The sequence below is a fragment of the Solanum verrucosum genome, unplaced genomic scaffold (assembly GCF_900185275.1).
Source record: "Solanum verrucosum unplaced genomic scaffold, falcon-dt-bn FXZP01000009.1, whole genome shotgun sequence".
Taxonomy (NCBI): domain Eukaryota; kingdom Viridiplantae; phylum Streptophyta; class Magnoliopsida; order Solanales; family Solanaceae; genus Solanum; species Solanum verrucosum.
In genome coordinates this window covers 2,892,141-2,912,864 of record NW_026020231.1, presented here as the reverse complement: position 1 = coordinate 2,912,864, position 20,724 = coordinate 2,892,141, and the positions used below count along the sequence as shown (strand labels likewise).

Sequence of the window (20,724 nt, the reverse complement as noted above, 5' to 3'; positions counted from 1 at the left end):
GTGTGGCAGAGAAAGGAAAACGCTTTCGGAGATCGAGATTTTATTTTCATTGAAAACAAAGAAGGCCGAGGATGGCCTACGGTGTGTCTTATCGGAAGGGACACATTTTTTCATTTTATTTCGTCAATTTTGGTTAAGAACTCAAAAGTCAAGTTTCATTCAAATTAGTTAATAATTAATCATTTTGACATACTGTTTTTGCATAAATGATAAGTAGAAAAGCGATAGGAACTAGAATAAATAGTGGAGTAGCAATAAATGCAAGAATATTTACTTCCATAATCTCGTTGATTTTTTACTTCGCAATAACTCGAGATTTAATCCCCATAGAGATGATAAATCTTTGGCCTGTAAATTCAATGAATCAATATTACCTCTCGATGATCTTGAATCAGATCAATATCATGAATAACAATATCTGAACTATCAAATATATTCGTCGTCGAGAATTGAATAGTATAACATAGGAAGTTCTTTATTTGTTTATCATTTTTTAATAATTTGTTCTTTTTTTCTCTCTAATCTATCTAGTTCCTTCTTGTATAATCATCTAACAAAGTCTCATCAAATAGCTCTTCTGCATTGGAATTGATAAATTTCGTGGAGTTCATAATTGCATAAAAGGAGTCAAAGTAGTGGATGCGGCGCGTTAACTCTAAAAAGCATAGAATCGTGTCGCCTACTTGCTGAAAGTAAAAATGGAATGGCTGATCATGAATTCTATGACATTTTTAAGACCTCATTAATCAGCCAACCACTTTTTAGATCATAATGAATGAACCCTGAAAGAAGAAAGAATATCCCATCCCTTTTACTAAACCATGGGGAGCCCCAAGTAATTTAACCGGACAAATTGAGTTGTTGTGACAATACATTTCAACATCAGAAATTCTCTTCATCACGAGACTGATCGAATCTGCCGTAGATTCTTTCTTATCTTGTCTTTGAATTCGTATTTTATTTCTACACAATCAATGAAGATCTTTCCGACATATATATTGGAACGTATTCAATAGCATATTCTTATTTCATTCGTTCCTTATTGAGTCATCAAATTGGATATGTTTTTATCCTACTCGAAATCAAAATCTGAGGAAAAAGTAATATCATTTGCCACCACATGTTTGATAATAACTTTCACTACTGTTATGAATGATTATGAATACTTTATCTTCAATTATTGTGGTTTAAAGAAGCCTTGTTTACCCTAATATTAACAAAATGTAAAACTTAGTGCCTTTTGTAATTATTTTATAAAAGAATTTAGAAAAAGTAGTCTTTTTAAGTGTCTATATATTAAACTCTTTAGTGAGATCGTTTCAAAAAAAACTTTTACACTATTATATCATCGGAATAATAAAGTAATAATGATATAACAATCAACTGAGATTACTAATATGGAAAATATGCAATAGTAAATTACAATACTATTGAATCTAGAAAATGACTAAAATTATCCATTTATATTTGACGATAGATTTAAAATAATCTCTTGAATAAATTTTCGAACAATTTCATCCTTTAAAAATAAATTTGAATCACTTTTTTTAAACTTTGAAATTAATCTTCAAGAAGAAAAATCTTAAAATAAGAAGTACAGCGGAAAGCAAAGTAAAAAAATTCTTAAAGTTCGTTTACCTTTTTATCCTAATTTAAGTCAACTGCCTTTCTTAATCACTACTTTTAATTTATTTTTATCTATTTTTTCGAAGAGGTCAAGTGAATAGTTGAAAAAAATGAATTCGTTCTTTAATGAACAAATAGATTAAAAAAATTATTATGCTTATCTTAAAATTAGTGGATTAAACTATTTGACGATATATAATGATATGATGTCTCAAAATGGGGTAACCAAGCGATGAGAAAAATTTACTTTATTAAGAGGAGTAATGATTATACGTGCAATAATCTATAGGTTAACGCAATTTCCCTGTGGATAGATTCATTTGCATTTTTGTCATATTTTGTGTCGATTTTTATTTTTTATTCTTAATTATTTATTTCGTGAAAATATATATTTATATTTTCATATTATAATATCTAAAAGTTATGTTTGTTCACGACTTTAATTTCTAAAAAATATATATCTAATTAATAATTTTACATAGGTACGATTGCTGAAGGAAAATATTAAAGGTCAGTTCATTTTTAAAAATAAAGATCAACCAATTAAAAGAATAAACTACGTAATTTTATGTATGGGAATTGGCATGTCCTGAGCCTAGACGACTCTGGATGAAATTAGCATTTGATGTGTTAACTAATTTATATCGTAGATAGGTTAGTGCAAATTTGAAGAAGAGTGTGAAAGCTAGGAATCAGTTAAGTCGTTAAGGGCAGAAAAGTCATTTTGTAATAGTTAGTTATAACCAACTGAGTTAGTTAGAGTTAGTTCACTGATGTGTATAAATATAGATATCTTGTAATACTGTAAGCAACACAATTCATTTCTGCAATACAAAGAATTTAGAAGCTCCTAGAAGCTCTCTGTAAAAGTTCACAATTGAGCTATTTTGCACTTTACGTTCATGGCATCAGAGCAGGACCTCACAGTGATTATTGTTGAAGTCGATTGGACATAGGATCAAAGAATCAGAAGGTGATTCATCGATTTATCTATTTTTCGTTTTGTTCAACGTTGCAGATCAGAGCTCAATTACAAGTTGAAGGTTATTAGAGCTTGAATTTACTCTGTTTGAAGTGTTATTGCTTCCGCGACAACAATTTATCATAGATCAGTCATGACGAATGAACATACAGCAGTTGAGCATCCACAGACTCTGCTTAATGGACAAATTGCATCTGGATCTGCAAATGGAAGTGCAACATCAGGAAATCCAGCTCCAAGACAGGGTATTGACTATAATCATCCCCTATTTCTTAGTCCTACTGATGTGAGTGGGATCAGTATCATCTCGTTTCAGTTGTTAGGAATTGAGAATTATACCTTGTGGAGTAGATCAGTTAGGCTAGCTCTGTTAAGGCGGAATAAAATTGGTCTAATTGATGGCACTTCTAGAAAGGAGGTATACAGTGATGACTTAGGGGGATATTGGGAAAGAGTGAATGCAATTGTGTTATCCTGGCTTATGAACTCGGTGTCTAAGAGTTTACTGAGTGGAATAGCTTTTGCTACTACTGCGTTTGATGTTTGGAATGACTTAAAGGAAAGGTTTGACAGAGTGGATGGGTCTAGAACCTATAATCTCCATAAAGATATCACCTCTTTACAACAAGGAACTACGTCTGTGTCTGTGTACTACACTAGACTGAAAACTTTGTGGGATGAATTTGAGGCCTTAGTGCCTCCTCCCTGCTGCAATTGTGACAAATCAAGAGGTTTTGTAGTGCATTTAAACAGGCAAAAGTTATACCAATTTTTTATGGGATTGAATGAATCATATCATCAGGCTAGGAGTCAGATCCTTCTGATGGATCCACTCCCAAACATTAATCAGGCCTATGCTATGATAGTGGGGGATGAGAGTAAAAAAACTGTAGTTCACAGCACTGGTGGTATGGGCATGAGTGCAGTTGGTATGAAGTCATTGTCTTTGTATTCTAAGGTTGGTAATAGCTCAGGCGTAAGTCAAAGGTTCAAGAGGAACTCCCTTCTAGTGTGTGAATTCTGTAAATGCAAATGACACAACAATGAATTCTGCTACAAGGTGATAAGGTATCCTCCTGATTTCAAGTCCAAAAGAAAGGTTCAAAGTGGTTCATCTGCAACTGGTACATCTGACTCTTATCCAGGATCTTTACTAGCTCAAGCCAATTTCTCATATGGCATGAATAATAATGCTCATATGCCAGATTTGGGACACACTGGTGATCTTGTGTCTACTAACAGATATGCATGATATGTTATGTCTACATCATGGTCTGGTGCTTCTGCAGTTCCTCACTACACTAAGGTTGCAAGCCATGTTGAGAATGAGGTTCAACAACTCATTCAGGGTTGCACATTCACAAAGGATCAGTATGATCACATCCTTCAAATGTTTCAGAACAAACCAGAACATACTACTAGTGATGGTAATGTAGCACACACTACAGGTAATGTTCTCTTTGTATCTGACAATAGTCAAGTCTGGATTGTTGATACAGGAGCTACAGATCATATGGTGTCTAATCTGGATATGTTGACTAAGGAGACTGTGTCAAAACTTGAAGTTCCTAGGACAATATCTCTTCCTAATGGTGATGTCACTCAAGTAACTCATATTGGTTCTTGTGCCTTATCAAATAGAAGTATACTTATCGATGTGTTTCACATCCCTGACTTCAAGTATAATCTCATGTCTGTCAGCAAAATCATACAGGAATTTGGCTGCTCAGTCACTTTTTTCCCTCATTTTTGTGTATTCCAGGAGCTCTTTAGTGGAAGGGTGAAGGAGGTTGGTAAGGAAGATGGTGGTCTATATGTGCTGTTGAGCCAACTAAATAACTACAAGAAAGATTCTTTGTGTGCTGGTTCTAAGCTGGACTCAATAATACTCCAGGAATCCACTTTGGAGTTATGGCACAAAAGACTTGGACATGTGTCCTCCGTAGTTCTCTCTAAAATGTTTGCTATGAATAAACAAAGTTTGTGTAATATCTCTAAGTGTCTAGTATGCCTTTATGCTAAACAAACAAGAACTGTATTTCCTTTTAGTTGTATCAAAAGTACTGATTGTTTTGATTTAGTACACATTGATCTTTGGGGTCCTTACAATACTCCTACAGTTTATGGAAATATATATTTTCTGACTATTGTGGATGATTTTTCCAGAATGACCTGGTTGTTCTTATTGCAATTTAAGTTTGATGTATGTGTCTCACTTAAAGTTTTTCTGCAATATGTGAAAACTCAATTTGGCAAATCTGTGAAGGTGGTAAGAACTGACAATGGCACTGAGTTTGTTAACTCAGTCTGTGCTCAACTGTTTAAAGATTTGGGGATCATTCATCAAAGAACTTGTCCATATACTCCTCAGCAAAATGGTGTGGCTGAAAGGAAGCATAGACATTTGCTTGAGGTAACAAGAGCACTTAGATTTCAAGCAAAAATTCTTTTGAAGTATTGGGGACACTGTGTGCTGGCTGCTGCTTATGTTATTAACAGACTACCTAGTAATGTGCTTCAATTTCAGACACCTTATGAGAAGCTGTATGTGAGCCCACCTGTACTAACTCACTTAAGGACTATAGGCTGTTTGTGTTTTGCAAAAGTCCTCAATGAGCATAACAAGTTGCTCCAAAGATCAAGATTAGCAATACATATGGGATACTCAGATGTACAAAAGGGGTACTTATTATTGGATTTACATAGTAATTCTTTTTTTACTAGTAGAGATGTGCTCTTTCGAGAAGACATCTTTCCTTTTGCTCAAATGGACAACTCAGTCCCTCAGCCTATCTTTGTAGATTCTTTACAAAATAACCCTGAGTTATCTATTCAAACAGATCACTTCCCTCATGTTCTCCAAAAGACTGACAATTTGGTGAATGTACGTGAGCCAAGTCACACTGAGTCTGACTTATTTTCTTCTGTTGAAGAAAATAATGTATCTTCCCAACGGCCTGATCCTAATGATCCTCATACTGCTGTCCTAGGCTCACAAAATCTAGTGTCTGAGGTCCTAACAAGGACAAGAAGATCCACTAGAGTCAAGCATTCTCCACTATGGTTGAAAGACTTTGTCTCATTGAGTGCTACTAAGGGTGTAAAGTTTCCATTGTCTGATTACATGAGTTATTCTCACCTGTCTCCCCACTATCAATGCTATATTGCAGCAACCTTTTTCATTAGAGAACCAACTACTTATTCAGAGGCTGTCAAAGATCAAAGATGGATTGATGCTATGAAGGCTGAAATTCAGGCTTTGGAAAGCAATCAGACTTGGCAGATTACTGATCTACCTCTTGGTAAAAGGCCTATTGGCTGCAAATGGATTTACAAGGTTAAATATAAGTCCATAGGGGAAATAGACCGGTTCAAGGCAAGGTTGGTTGCCAAAGGATATAGTCAGCAGGAAGGTATTGATTACTCAGAGACATTCTCACCTGTTGTCAAGATGGTTACAGTGAGATCTATTGTTGCTCTAGCTGCTTCTAGACAGTGGCATATTCACCAAATTGATGTCTTTAGTGCATTCTTACAGGGTGATCTGACATATGAAATTTACATGCACCTGCCTCAAGGTTTTGTCAGTCAAGGGGAGAAGGTGTGTAGATTAATAAAATCTCTCTATCTACTGAAGCAAGCCCCAAGGCAATGGAATCACAAGTTAACTGAGGTCTTTATCAAGCTGAATTTCAAGCAAAGTCAACATGATTACTCCTTGTTCATAAATAAGTCAGATGCAGGGATCATTATAGTACTTGTGTATGTGGATGATCTGTTAGTAACTGGGAATAGTTTGAAGCAAATAGAAGAAACCAAGAAGTCACTACAGCAGGTTTTTAAAATGAAGGATTTGGGAGAGTTAAAATATTTTCTAGGCATTGAGTTTACAAGGTCTTCTGAAGGTATACTAATGCATCAAAGGAAGTACACTCTTGAACTTATATCTGAAGTGGGCATGACAACAGCTAAGCCTGCTGGAACTCCTATTGACATCAATGTCAAACTAACATCCAAGGAGTATGATGAGCAGACAAACAGACAGCAAGAAGACTCAGATGATCCACTGGTAGATCAAACCATGTATCAGAAGTTAATTGGCAAATTACTGTATTTGAATATGACCAGGCCAGATATAACCTTCAGCACTCAAACACTAAGTCAATTTCTACAACATCCAAAGAAGTCACATCTAGATGTAGCCTTAAGAGTGGTAAGATATCTTAAAAGACACCCTGGACAAGGATTAGTGTTTGCCAGTAACTCTAATGACTTAGTGACTGCTTACTGTGATGCTGATTGGGCCTCATGTGCAATTACTAGAAAGTCTGTCACAGGGTATATGGTTAAAATTGGTAAGTCACTAGTGTCGTGGAAGGCCAAGAAACAAACCACTGTGTCCAGAAGTTTAGCTGAAGCTGAATACAGAAGTCTAGCCACTATAGTATCAGAGTTAGTATGGCTACTTGGAATGTTGAAGGAAGTGGGGGTTGAGATTCAATTGCCAGTTCAAATATACAGTGACAGTAAGGCTGCAATTCAGATTGCAGCAAATCCACTATTTCACGAAAGAACTAAGCATATTGAAATTGATTGTCACTTCATATGGGAGAAACTACAAAAAGGGCTAATCAAAGTAGACTATATCTCAACTAAAGAACAACCATCAGATATCTTAACTAAAGGTTTATCCAGACTGCAACATGATCACCTCTTGTCCAAGCTTGGAGTCTTAAACATTTTTTCACCTCCTAGCTTGAAGGGGAGTGAAGAAGAGTGTGAAGGCTAGGAATCAGTTAAGTCGTTAAGGGCAGAAAAGTCATTTTGTAATAGTTAGTTATAACCAACTGAGTTAGTTAGAGTTAGTTCACTGATGTGTATAAATATAGATATCTTGTAATACTGTAAGCAACACAATTCATTTCTGCAATACAAAGAATTTAGAAGCTCCTGGAAGCTCTCTGTAAAAGCTCACAATTGAGCTATTTTGCACTTTACGTTCAAAATTGTGCCTTTTTCCCCCTTTTTTCTTTGGTTTTATCCCTATTGCGACATACTTAAGGCAACTCGAAATCGACATCTGATAAAAAATAAAAAAAGTATTTATTACTCTATCACAACTCTTCAGCTCGTTTTCCTCCTTTTTGTTTTTGTATAAAAAAGGGAAAAAGTTTTGAGGGTTTTAGAATGACGTCATCCTGCGGAACGGGAAATCGGATCTCAGCGAACCGAATAACAGGAAGCTGTCCGGTTTAGTTTCCGGTTCAATTTTCGAAAGAACTTTCCTCATTGCCTCCGTTACGCCGGCTGCTTTTGGCTTCTCTTTTGGTCGTCGGTGAAATGTTGGCGAAGGTTGAGTGTGATGTATAGCGGTCGAAGAATTTTGGTCCGTCTTTCTAGGCGATCGGCGCTTCTCCAAAGAAGAACAATTTCCGGTAACAACAAGTCAATCACAATCTCCAACAACAACGGCAAGGTCAATTGTAATAGTTCTAAGGAAGTTGATAACTCTGTTGCTCTAAGTCGCCAGGATGCCTATAAGCAATTGGAGAACCTTGACTTCATGACTGCTGCCAAGATGCTATTTACGGAACCGCCGAAGAAGAAGAAATTCGGGTACTTTACCCTTTTCGATGTTTCTGTAGTGACTTTTAGAAAGGTTTTCTCATAGGAATTTTATCAAACAGTTTGCACGTTATATTCCTGCTTTTTCAATTGACTTGCTTCAAGTTCACTTTTGCTCTTGATACTGATATAAGTAAATAGTTGCGCTCCTGATATTGATTTAAGTAAATAGTTGCATTGTTACATTGAGGCACGCTGACATAAGGTGGATCACTTGACAATTGACCGCTGTGATGGTGTTGTAACTGGACATGCCGTGTGCCAATGTCTCTGAAGGCTAACTCTTACAGAGACGTTGGCACGAGGCTGCTTTGACAGATGAAAGATATTGTCAAGAAAGACTCCATTTTTCGTTCCTTTGAGAATAATTTGTTTGGTTTGAGGATGGAGAAATCATGAAACTGGTGAATTTAACAAGAATTTGTTTGATTTGATGAAGACAACTTCCCTGCACATTCTGCAATTTAACAAGAAGATTAACAGCGACAATGTCACTGTCAGAAGGACGCGACTAAAGAATTCAATCAAGCAAGAAAAGAGACAAAAGTAACCGTGAATCAGTAAAAAGAAAAATGTACATTCATTTCCCTCAAGTTTTAAAATATTGACCTGTCTTCCGTGTAGGAAAGAATTTTCATCATATTACTGCCACTTATCACTGAGTATGCTGCGGTGGTCTTTAGGAGGGGCATATAATCCATTTTATCTCTATTTAGTCTTCACATAGAATTAGGGCATCTACACATACATTTCTTCTTTAAAAAGCTTAACCACTGTGGCAGTGTCTTTCCTTGTTGCATGTTTTTGATAAATGTGCTAAAGAATGCTTATATGATACTTCCGTTCTGTTTGAACCTATTTGTCTACTGTGAATTTGTGACCAAATTTCAACATGCTTATTCCCATTTCCCTAGAGAACCAAGATTGAGGGATCCATTCCCTTGACAGGTTGTAACCTACATCGTATTTCACTAAGTTCTATGTTAAAATAATTTATTTAGTATTTATTTTCATTATTGCTGGGTTGCAGATGATGACATATGTTTTGAGGTATAATGTCACCAAAAAGATTTGAATGTCAAGTTTGATTTCTCTTATGTTCTCTTACACATTTCAATTATATTTTGATCCCCTCAAAGTTGACACGCCTCCTCTCTTCAAGCTTTAAGTTGCATTATCATGAATATTGTAAATTTTTCATCTTCTTTGGGGTGGTACTTCCCTCCTTATTTCAGTTGATTGACATCTTTTCTACTCTTCTTCCATGAGCAGGCTTGATTTTCATCTGGTACAGTTCTTCTTTGCTTGCTTGCCTTCACTTGGTACCTCTACTATCTTTGTTATTACATGTTATTTCATCTTTGAAGTACTTTCCCTCTGGCGCTTCTGTCTGAAACAATCTTTGTTGTACAGCTGTTTATTTGGTGGCTCAGTATGCTCGCTATGAAATTCGAAGAATGGAGGCGGTAATGGAAACTTCTCCTTCTTTGATTTTTTTTTTTTGGGTCATCTTCAAATATTTGTGGCTATTAACCAGTTATAGATTTTCATTTATTGATGCCATTTTTCTTTCACAGAATATCTTCGTTTGATCAAAATTATAATTTATGTACCACAACTTACATATTCACGGTGTACTTGAATATTGTTTCTTTAGATAAATCATATTCATGGGATACTTGTGCTTTCCTGCAAAAAGAGGCTGCATGTTCTGTCTAGTATTTGGCATGAAGGAGTGAATTTTAGATGAAAGGCATCAAGTTACTTTTCAACATGTACAAAAAAAAACATTTAATGCTGTTGCATTTAATATGCAGTCAGCCCTATATTTGATGTTCATCATGGGATACAAGAAGTTTTTCATCCTCAACACCATTTATCCCCAAAATTTCTTTTTGTATGTAAATTCTTTCAGAGAAGTTATGGGTTGAAATCATCAACATTCTTCCCTTCTGGTTGAACTACATCAGTACATTCTTGGTTTAAATCTCCAGTATCTCTTTCTTAGTAGGTTCTCAAACGAGATATGGTGTTCCTTTCCAAGAACATAATCAATTTTATTATTTCCAAATATAAACAAGAGACCAAGATTCCAGTTGGAAAACAACACCAACGACAACAACAACTACGCCTCAAATCCCAAGCCCGTTGGATTGACTATATGAATCCTCACTATCCATCTCATCCATTTAGATCTCTCATTCGAATATTCAATATATTAGGTTCTTTACTCTTAGATTTTCTCTACTTTTTCTATTGACATATAAATCCCTGATGAGATTAAAAAGATTCCTAGGAAATATTGGATTAATGTGAGTGTAGTAGCAAAACTAAGCTTAATCTCATCTAGTTGGTATCTCCTAGGTGAATCTTTTTTTTCCGTTGTGGTTATTGTTTGCTAAGGCTGTGTGATTCTTCCGAGACAAATTTTAGGTTTACCTCGTCTCCTTTTCAGTTTATACCTATGGATTGATGCATCTAGAGATTTACATAAGACATCTCTCATGTTATCATCTATATGTGTCACTTGCACCTTTTGTAGCATGATCATTTCTAATCTTGTCTTATCTTATGACCACTCATCTATGATTATTTCTAATCTTGTAGTATCTTATGACCACTCATCTATGTTAACATATTCATTCATGTGACCCTCACTTCTTCTTTTTTGAGAAAGAATGTGACCTTCATTTTGAGGATGATATTCACTTGATATAAACACCACCGGTCTTACAACCATTCCATATAGATTGCCTTTCACTTATGTAGGTACTCAGACGAATTATAGCAAGTATTTCAAATAATGCCACCAATGGGAAAACAACACCAATAAGAGAGAAAAGACCATCCAAATGGTGGTCTTGAACCACAAAAGAGTGGCCTCTATCTTGGCCATAGTGTGTAAACTGTGAAGTGACCTCTAAGCACTTCTATGCTATTCAGATTTGCACTCATGATCCGTCTCTTCTTTTCTGACCAAAAATTGTTTCATTTTTCAACAATCTTCTAATTTGAAAATATATTTGGTATAGTAAATAAGATGTTTAATTGGGTTTTAACACTGTATTCTACTAAAAGAACAATTCAAAAGTTGTTTTAGGGATCTAGTGATGTTTCCCCCCAAAATTATAATACCAAAACACTGTCCCAAAGCCAAACCAAAAACAAAAAGTATCAGAAGATAAGTGGAATATTGTGGAGGGGAACAGAGGAAAACTTCCAGGATTGTTTTTTTTATGAGGTAATGTAAAATATATGTTTTTTGATAAGCTATCCAGGATTGTTTGTGAAAGGAAATCTAGACGTTCTACCAACTTACATTAAAAATTAAAAATAGAAGAAAAGAGAGAAGATAGGATGGTGTGCAGGGGGTCAGGCCCAAGGGTGTTCGCTGTAAATCATACCACATTGGATAATCTTAAGTGGGTAGAGTGAAGTTTTGGAAGACAATATGGAATATGATGGTGCCAAAAAAGGTTGCTTACTTCACATGGTGTGCAGTGTGCAGCATTGAAATATAATCTTAATATCTAATATTTAAGGAGGAGAGAGAGATTCTGGTGAGTTGATTGTGTGCCCGAAGAGTGTGGAAATAAAGACTATTTTGTTGCACTGCAGAATTACTACCAGTCATTAGATTTCTGTTGCTAGGTAGCTGATGCTGTGCGGTGCTACTAAGAGCTGTAGCTGAAACATTTGCCAGTGGGAATTGCAGAGAGTCGGGAAGAAAGCAAAACAGCTCTAAAAGCAACACCATTGTGCCAATTTCATTCAATGATATTGAAGCATATTTGCCTCACAAAGTGGTTTATGATATCAGGAATAGGAGACCATTTGAAATAGAGGAATAGAAGAATTTTCTGTAATATTTGCAGCCAAAGGTGTTATGTCTTCCCACCTGCCTAACCTTAGTAAGACAGAGTTACCTCGTACTTTTGCTGGTGGGAGGTGGCAAGTACTAAGTGAAAAAGTCGATGTACCCGGAAGCTTGCCCTGCCACCACTGTTATTAAAAAAAGAGAATGTTCTATAACATCGAGCATGACATAGGATAGGAGTACAAATAGATCACTTTTCTGTCACGTATACTTTTGGTGCAAGGAAATATTACTTTTATGTAAATGGGTAAGAATGTTAAGAGGAATGAGAATATAGCAGTTTACAGTCATTTTGGAAATGTTTAAAATCATTTTGGCATTTATCTAGTGGAGTCTTTTGATTCGAAAAGAAGTGTGGAGTAGTAGTGCTTATTAGCAGTAATCACACAACTTTCTTGCAAATCGTATGGTTGAGTCGTGTTTATAAAAACACAAGGCTGTTGATGGGAGTTGTAGTAAGCAAGTGAAAAACATAAATTCTCATTGATACCTAGGATTGAGAATGCAGAAACTCAAAAAAAGAAGTGAATATTGTTTCTTTGTAAGCTAAATCGGTTTTAACTTTTGCAAAAGAGGAAAGATGTAAATAAATCTCTAAAAAAATAACTCAGTTCAGCTAATTGTCTGAGTGATATTGCAGTTAGGTTAGTGGAAATTGAAATTACTTTTGAGAGGTGGAATGTAATTGTTCCATAAGACTTGTTTCTAGTGTAGGGGGTAAAACATCAGCTGGATTTCTTTTGGATTTTATAGTTTGAATATGTATAGTAGTTCAATAAATCTGATCTCTTGTGTTATGTCTAGGACTACTAATTATATTGTTTATTCATTGGTTATCTTTTCCCCTTAGTACATGTCTTATTTGGTGATGAAGGCAACTACAAAGAATTCTCCTGCAACATCCCGATGTGTCTGACTTTACATATCAGAGCTTGTCATTCTTTACACTTAGTTGCTTTTGCTAGTACTAGTCTTCATTAATTATCTTGTTCAAAAAATTCCAACCAGGAAGCTGAAGTGAAAAAGAAAGCTGACGAAGAGGCAAAAGCAAAAGAACTGGAATTGATGGCTGAGGAGGAAAAACAACAAGGGACTAATCCACAACTTTCCGAGGTGAAAGCAAGACTAGATAAGTTAGAGGAGACCTTAAAAGAAATCGTAGTCGAGTCCAAGAAACAATCAGGTGATGTTGCAGACAAACCAATTGACAATGCTGTCAAAGAACCTGCAACAACCAAGCCAGCGACTCATAACACTCATGAAAAGACAAATCCCTCTAGTGAAGGGGAAACTCGAGCAAAATCAGTCTTGCCTGATCAAAAGCAGATAAAAAGTGATGGTTCCTCCCCTGACGTGAACAAATGATATCAGTAGCATATATTATTTCGCGCAGTCAAGTCTTTTGAAGAGTCCGAAGTGCACAGTTTTGCAAAATAGGGAAAAGTCACTGCTTCATTTTATTATTTTTCAATCAATGTGTATTAGAAGATAATTGGGAGATGTAGCATTTGTAAGGATTGCTTGCTGCCATGTTGCAGGTTTCCTAAGCGGAAAAGCTAATTTTGGAGCATACATTTGACAATAGCATTCTGTTGTTGATAAATGCTTAGCCAAATCAAAATGCTCCTGAGCAATTTTGCTAGCCAAATACGAGCACCACCTTGTTAACGCTGAGACATTGTTTATATATATTTTAGATATAATTCCTCATAAAATCAGTATTCGTTGCAATCCTTTTAAACAAATTTTTGCATGCTTCTCAGTAAAAAATGTCTGACCTTATGGCGACCTCAAAAGCATGTATTTGTTTGTTTTTTGGGTTCCATTAACATTGGGTAGAACGCCCTAACACGAGACCTCTAATTAAAGATGATGAAGAATCATTTACTTGGGTATATAAAAGGAACATGACCCATTGGGCCATGAAACATTTCCAGGTACAGCCCAATAGAGCAACTGAAATAAAAAGGAAAAATGGTTGAAGACTAAAGATTGTTAAACCCTCCTTAAGCCCTTCGCTTTCCTCTGGGAATTTGGTATTCATCCATGGCAATGGCTCGTCGATTAGTTAGACCTTTAAGAGGAATAGCCAAAAGGGTTTTGCTTCAGCAGCAACCCCAGCCAGTCATCTTCAATTTTACTAGAAATTACATATCGGAGATGCGTAGAGAAGCATTTGAAGAGAACATTCTCAGACTCCTCCGTTACGAGATTCGCTACGAGCTTGAACATTCTCCTCCCTCTCAGGTACGCAATTTCTCATTCCTTGTATTTTATTGTTTCTTCCATGTTTTGGAGTATGTGGTAATTGCTTGGACTAAAGAGGGATTTGAATTATTTCAAGAAAACACTATTAGTTCCTTTCGTTTATTTCAGATAGTCTCATTTGCCAATGTTTGAGTAGCCAATTCAATTTTACAATAGCTAATTTACGATGGTGGCCTAGCTTATTAGTTCCTTTTAGTTACTTCATGTAATTTGCCAATGTTTGAGCAGCCAATTGAATCTTATTAATTAATTAGTGTTTGCTGATTAGAATTAGCTGTTCCATATTATAGCCTCTTCACCATGAGAAAACGATGAACCTTGTCAAACCCCATGTTCTCTTTTTGCTTCTGGGAGTGGTCAGGAAGATGTAGGGATTAGGCTGAAGTTTGATGATCTTTACCATTTTCTGAAGGTATGACTGGTATTTAGGAAGGCCTGATAGATTTTCATTCTTTCTTAGAGTAGGAATGTTCTTTTTGTTGTGCAGCTTGTTGTGAGAAAACTAGGAGGAGGTGGGTGACTTCAACAGAAGAGTGAACTGTATTAATGAACTTTGTCACCAACTATATGTCAACCAGTTGTATGTTCCACACCATTGACATGCTCGGCTGATTCTCTGAACCAAAGTGAGAATGTTCATTTATTCTGACTCATAAATGAAGATTCTTGAACTTTAGCTTTGCATCAGATATGCTAGATAGCAAACTAATGTCATCATATGATTTTATCAAAAAAAGCAATGTCATCGTATGATCTGAAGCATTTGGGACATATTAATATATGGGGTCACTGCAAACATGAGACATTCATGTGTATCAATTAACACAATTGCCCAACGAAATGTGTATTACACAATCCATGCATTAAAAGATCAGGTCTGAATTTTGCTCATGCAGCTACCCCTTTTGTAATAGAATCTACAATTCTACATACGTTACAGAAAATGCTTTGAGGTAGTTAACTTTGAAAATGCTAAAATAGAAATTTTAAATGTGGACTGACTTTAACAGTAATTATCTTGCATCTGCTTCATCTATATTCTCTGATGTATGGACGCAACTCATGGTATACCTATTCCAAGTTATTCGTGTTGCAGAAAGAAACTCTTGAACTATGTTATTTATTATTTGGCTAGCTGTTGCTTATGTTTTCATACATTGAATAGTGTGAATCAGCAATGTCTCTAATGCTATTTTTGCAATTACTGAATTGCAGCCTATCACAAAATTTGATTCATTTATCATTGATGAAAGGCCTGGAGAGCAATGGATTAAATTAAACAAGAAATTTGGAGAGAATGAAGAAATTAAAGTTGAAGTTACTATGTTTGATGCATCTATTCCTGTTCAAAAAGGTAGTGATGTATCTGCAGCAGATGATGTGCAACTTCACATAACTATGATTGTCAATGTTCTCAAAGGAGAAGGCAATGAAGTGCTCGAGTTTGTTTGTTCTGCATGGCCAAACAGCGTTGAGATTCGTAAAGTTTATATGCGTGGGCAAAATGGCATAGTGGATCAGCCTTATGTGGGCCCTCCATTTAAGTATGTATCTCTGATCTAATTCCCCAATCTCCATCTTGCTTGCTTAGCTTTCTTATTTAGTGTTTTTCTGCTGAGTTTGCTTATAAGGTTGTTAAGAACTTCAGGATTGGGAAATGTGTGAAACTGAACATTCCAAAATTTCTTCTGAGTTTGCTTATGTGGCTGTTAAGAACTTCAGCATGGGGAAATGTGTGAAACTGAACATTCCAAAATTTCCTCAACTCTTGTATTACCATTGATTTGCAGAGAATTGGATGATGAACTGCAGAATTCTCTTTATGATTTCCTAGAGACAAGGGGAATAAGCGATGAACTTTGTGCATTCTTACATCAATACATGAAGAACAAAGATAAACTTGAATTTGTTCGCTGGATGGAAAAGTCCAAATCGTTCATAGAGAAGAAATAGAGATAGTGGTTGCCTTTCTCCCACGAATGTTGTTTTGCTGACTTGCTTGCGGACCATTCTCTGGATGTCATTACTTGTGAAAAGTTATACTTGCAGGTTTAGAATGTGAAAGAAACACTTTTTAGCTCAATTGGAAGTTTGGCCATACTAATATATGTCTTTTCAAGGTTTCCTACTACATCAGAGACAAATCAGCCTTACCGAAAAGACAGGCAATAACATTTACTAACTAGTTGATGTATTGCATGAAGTTCAAAATCATCTCACATTCTTCAATCACAAAGTTTACACTGCATCTTAGCAAAGTTTACACCTGACTTTGCTATGAAGTCAATGCATTTGGCGTAATAGGTTTCTCCTTTTCCTTGACCTCTCTGCCACATACTTGTACTTGAACATTTTAGATTGCTATGTGAAACACTGATTTTGCTGGTGCATAGAGAGCTTCCAGTAATGGTCATAGTGTTTAGGAGCAAAATATTATATTATGTATTTGTGGTCTACTTCAGTAGCAATTTAGTCAGTTCAATTTTGAGCAAGCTTCCGCTTTCAACTTAAGACGTTTTCATTGTAACCATGTCCCTCATGTGGGCATTGTCTTTTACTGTTTCAAAAACTCAACTATCCTGGAAAAGATAAATTATATTTGGCTATACTATCTTATTTTCTTTGCTTCCCTTTTGTTTTTTAAAACCATTTTGCTGCTATGCCAAATGTCCTGGTGTAGACTGGTTCACATTTTATGCCACAGTTACTGAACATATTCAATCAAATATTTCGTGATAAGTGCTTCCTTCCAGCTGTCTTCCGACTTTACTGACTATTAGTAACTTAGTATAACCAAAGATACTTTTAACTTTTATTGGTGCTAGATATCAGCATTAACTGAAGTTGCATTAAGATATACTATCATAATTTTTGCTGATATTTATCTAGTCAGATAGACTGTCTTTTCCATGATTGAGAAGATTAGGTATGTTATATTACACTTGTCTGCATCTGACCTTGGATGCTTGTTTAAGTAGACACTTGCACTCATGTTTGTATGCCTATTTGTAAGACAATGTAGTAGGTATTAGTAACTATTTCTCTGTCTATGTCAACTCTCTCTTTTTTAGTTTTCTTATTGAAAACAAACACTATTGTGCTCTATTACTACATGTGAGTCCCTCTTTCATTTGTAACCTAGTTAATGTAATTCCCAGAGAATTTAAGAAATGTACCTATGGCTAGGGTGTCAAATAGGCGGGTTGGATTGGATTTGAGCATGTTAAAATGGGTTATGCTAAAACTAGCCAAAAGTTACTTGGCCTGAAATGGATTGGGTCATGACTCATGACACACCCAACTTAGCCTAACTTTTTTGAATTGTCCACTTCCCCCTACCCTATCCCAGCCCTGCCCCTGCTCATACCCACCCTCCCCTACCATCCATCGAGTCTCGGGACTTCATATCTGACTTGGGACATAAGACCTGAGTCTAATAGAGACCTAATCTGAGACACAACCCTGACTCTGTACCCAAGACTCGAGCCATGAAACTTGAAACTCAAGACCCTACCTTCTTCCAAGACCTGAGCCTCGATACCTAACCCCAGCCTAAGACCCGACCTGACCTTGACCTGTAACCCAACTCCCAATCCATAGAAAAAATCAAAGTAAATCTGTAGCAGTAAACCCAAAAATGAGTTATGTTGGGTTGAGGCAAAATCAACCCAATATGAAATTATCTTGTGCCGAACTCATAAGATTTTGGGTGGGTTGGACGGGCAGCCATGTTTGACACCCCTACTTAGAAGCGCTATATACAGGAAATGTCCAATTTTGTTTAAAGGTTAGGTTGTGATTGTACTACTTCAGATAGTTCTCACTGTTTAGCGGCGTCCCACTCACTATGATTAGGCCCTACTCATTGATTCAACACCTGATATGACTTTCTTGATGATCTAATCTATATCCAGCAATGGTTGAGATGGAATTTGGTCGTCGACATCTACTATTTTCCTGAAAGTATGCTAATTCCTACCCACATCAATTTCCTACACTTTTGCTGTATATGTTGAATTTCATGGTTTAAAATGGTCAAACCCGCGAAAAAGGGGAAACTTCTATTGCATTATGATGAATTGTGAGTCTTGAATATGATGGAATAACTTTTTGTTGTGTTATATTAGTGGTGGAATTGAGTTGTCCATCGTTGTTGCTTTCATTGTCTAAACGTTATCTTCATGTTTGGGAGTTGCTTTTTATTCAATTAGTAAAGCATTATATTATGGGTCATATATACCAAATTGTCTGGTTTGTGTTGTGTATACAACCAACTTATTGATTATTTAAACCTACAGATAAACTAGCAGTTTCTCCATGAAAGACACATGGAAAGTAAAGTGCGTTTCTCCTATTTCATTAATAGTTATTTTTAAGCCTACCACAAACAGGAAGTAGAGATGCAGTTTGCTTGTTACTACTTCAACAAAACATAGATAAGTTGAGATCGATTATATGAATCAGTACGATTTGTGTTGCTCTATTTAGGGTTTAATAAATGCAGTTTCTTAAGAATACTAAAATATCAAGGTTGGATATATACAAAATGGGAAAGATGCATAGGTTTTTTTAGAAAATCAATTCTAATAGAGGACAATGTAGGTCCATTATTTTGGCTGAAAAGTCATTGGTCCAAATCTAAATCAGATTACACGAGTCTGTTATAATTTTCATAGGCTCCAGTTGGGATGGGAGAGTCGGTTTGTTCATTTGACAACTGGAATATCAAAAAAATGGCTCTTTGCTCATGCTTAGAGGTGGCAAATAGGTCATCTGAGTTGAATTTGAGCGAGTTAAAATAGATTGAATCAATTAATCAGTATTGTTTAAAAGTTAATATGGTTGACCGGATTATATAAAATGAGCTAAACAATAGATTATAATTCCATCTACTCAAGCACTTGCCAAATTTATTTCATTTGTTAGTTCTCTTATACTATTCCCTTCATTCCTATTTATGTCGTTCTTACTAAAAATAGATTTTCTTTAATACTTCCTCTGTCCCTAATTACTTGTCCATTTTTCCTTTTATAGTTGTCTCTAATTACTTGTCCATTTTGACAAATCAAGAAAGGATAAAAAAATTTTACCTATTATACCCTCAATTAAATGATTAATTACTTTGAAAATGTAGAACTTTTCATCAACTTCATAATTAATAGGGATAAAATGGTAAACTCACTATGTCATTAATTGTTTTCTTAATTGGTGTGTCAATTCAAAAGTGGACAAGTAATTGGGAACAAAGGGAGTATTAGTCATTTCACAAAATCAATGCATAAATGACACTATTCTTCTTATTTTATCCTTTGAAAGTATATATTTGATCAACATAGAAAAACTAAGTAAATAATTTATATTCATTGGTCAAATTAGTTAGTCAAAGTAAATTAATTTATGTTCATTTATTGAAAACTTGACATCAAAAGAACACTAAATAAGGATACAATGGTAAACTTACCTAATTTTTTAAGGAGCGTGAAACCTAAATGGTAACAACTAAATAAAAACGGAGAGAGTAATTTATTTAATCCCTAAACTGGATTATTTGTTCAATTTAGGCGCTCAAATTAAATCAATCCAAACTTTTAACAAACTGAATTTTGGTTAAATTAATAGAAAAATGTTTTTAACCCACTAAGTTTAAAGGAATGCAGCGGATTATATTTTTACGAGCTAAATTTGTTACCTATGTTCATGTTTTGGATGAAAAGAGTTTAAAAAAGGTGGTTGAGAAGCTGCCAAGTACCAAGCTGTACATATTGCTTTCATTAGCTGAGGAAAAATGAAAGAACGAAAGTAACCATCAATCAAGCAACGAAAATACATATATTTTGTCCCCACATTGTCCATTTCTAAGTTTCTCAACTATTTGTCGTTTTTTGTGCCATAAAAACACCAGAGAAACATATTTTCTTCGCTGTGTAATACTCCCTCTGTCCCTAATTACTTGTCTACTTTTAAATTGATACACCTATTAAAAAAATAATTAATGACATAATGAGTTTACCATTTTACGGCCCTATTATTATGAAGTGGATGAAAAGTTTTACATTTTTAAAAATAACTAGTCATTTAATTTAGGGTATAATAGGTAAAAAAAAATTGTCCTTTCTTAATTTGTCAAAATAAACAAGTAATTAGGGACAACTATAAAAAAAAAAGTGGATAAGTAGTTAGGGACATAGGGAGAATCAGTAATGCCACCAACCCTACACCTTTTAATTTCCTTGCCTTTCTCTCTTGGACGCGCCAAATGTCTCTCTTCCTTCTTTTTTGTTTTTCTGATATTAAAAATGAATAAATACTTAACACTTCATTACTGTGTTTGTTTGTATCAAATAAT

At 35.3% G+C, this 20,724-nt stretch overlaps 2 protein-coding genes across 3 annotated transcripts; both read left to right on the top strand.

The window, feature by feature from the left end:
* Positions 1-7,808: 7,808 nt before the first annotated feature.
* LOC125832662 (uncharacterized) lies at positions 7,809-13,694 on the top strand. Its single transcript, XM_049511862.1, has 4 exons — positions 7,809-8,224; positions 9,506-9,555; positions 9,647-9,699; positions 13,119-13,694. Exons 1-4 carry the CDS (start codon positions 7,971-7,973, stop codon positions 13,473-13,475), a joined length of 714 nt encoding a protein of 237 aa, XP_049367819.1. The 5' UTR covers positions 7,809-7,970; the 3' UTR covers positions 13,476-13,694.
* A 327-nt stretch (positions 13,695-14,021) lies between these two features.
* Positions 14,022-16,612, top strand: LOC125832663 (uncharacterized protein At2g39795, mitochondrial). Of its 2 annotated transcripts, XR_007443238.1 has the most exons (4): positions 14,022-14,357; positions 15,594-15,922; positions 16,169-16,407; positions 16,499-16,612. XR_007443238.1 is itself a non-coding variant. In XM_049511863.1 (3 exons), exons 1-3 carry the CDS (start codon positions 14,157-14,159, stop codon positions 16,329-16,331), a joined length of 693 nt encoding a protein of 230 aa, XP_049367820.1. In that variant the 5' UTR covers positions 14,023-14,156; the 3' UTR covers positions 16,332-16,612. The 2 variants fall into 2 exon arrangements, 1 of the variants encoding a protein (XP_049367820.1); XM_049511863.1 differs by having other exon boundaries at positions 14,023-14,357; positions 16,169-16,612.
* Positions 16,613-20,724: the final 4,112 nt, after the last annotated feature.

Excerpts from the sequence above, each read along its gene's own strand:
- LOC125832662 (XM_049511862.1), top strand. The coding sequence starts at position 7,971 with ATGTATAGCGGTCGAAGAATTTTGGTCCGTCTTTCTAGGCGATCGGCG. Across the intron at positions 9,556-9,646 it reads TGCTTGCTTGCCTTCACTTG|CTGTTTATTTGGTGGCTCAG; the intron begins GTACCTCTACTA and ends TTTGTTGTACAG. Across the intron at positions 9,700-13,118 it reads AAATTCGAAGAATGGAGGCG|GAAGCTGAAGTGAAAAAGAA; the intron begins GTAATGGAAACT and ends AATTCCAACCAG.
- LOC125832663 (XM_049511863.1), top strand. The coding sequence starts at position 14,157 with ATGGCAATGGCTCGTCGATTAGTTAGACCTTTAAGAGGAATAGCCAAA. Across the intron at positions 14,358-15,593 it reads AACATTCTCCTCCCTCTCAG|CCTATCACAAAATTTGATTC; the intron begins GTACGCAATTTC and ends ACTGAATTGCAG. Across the intron at positions 15,923-16,168 it reads TATGTGGGCCCTCCATTTAA|AGAATTGGATGATGAACTGC; the intron begins GTATGTATCTCT and ends ATTGATTTGCAG.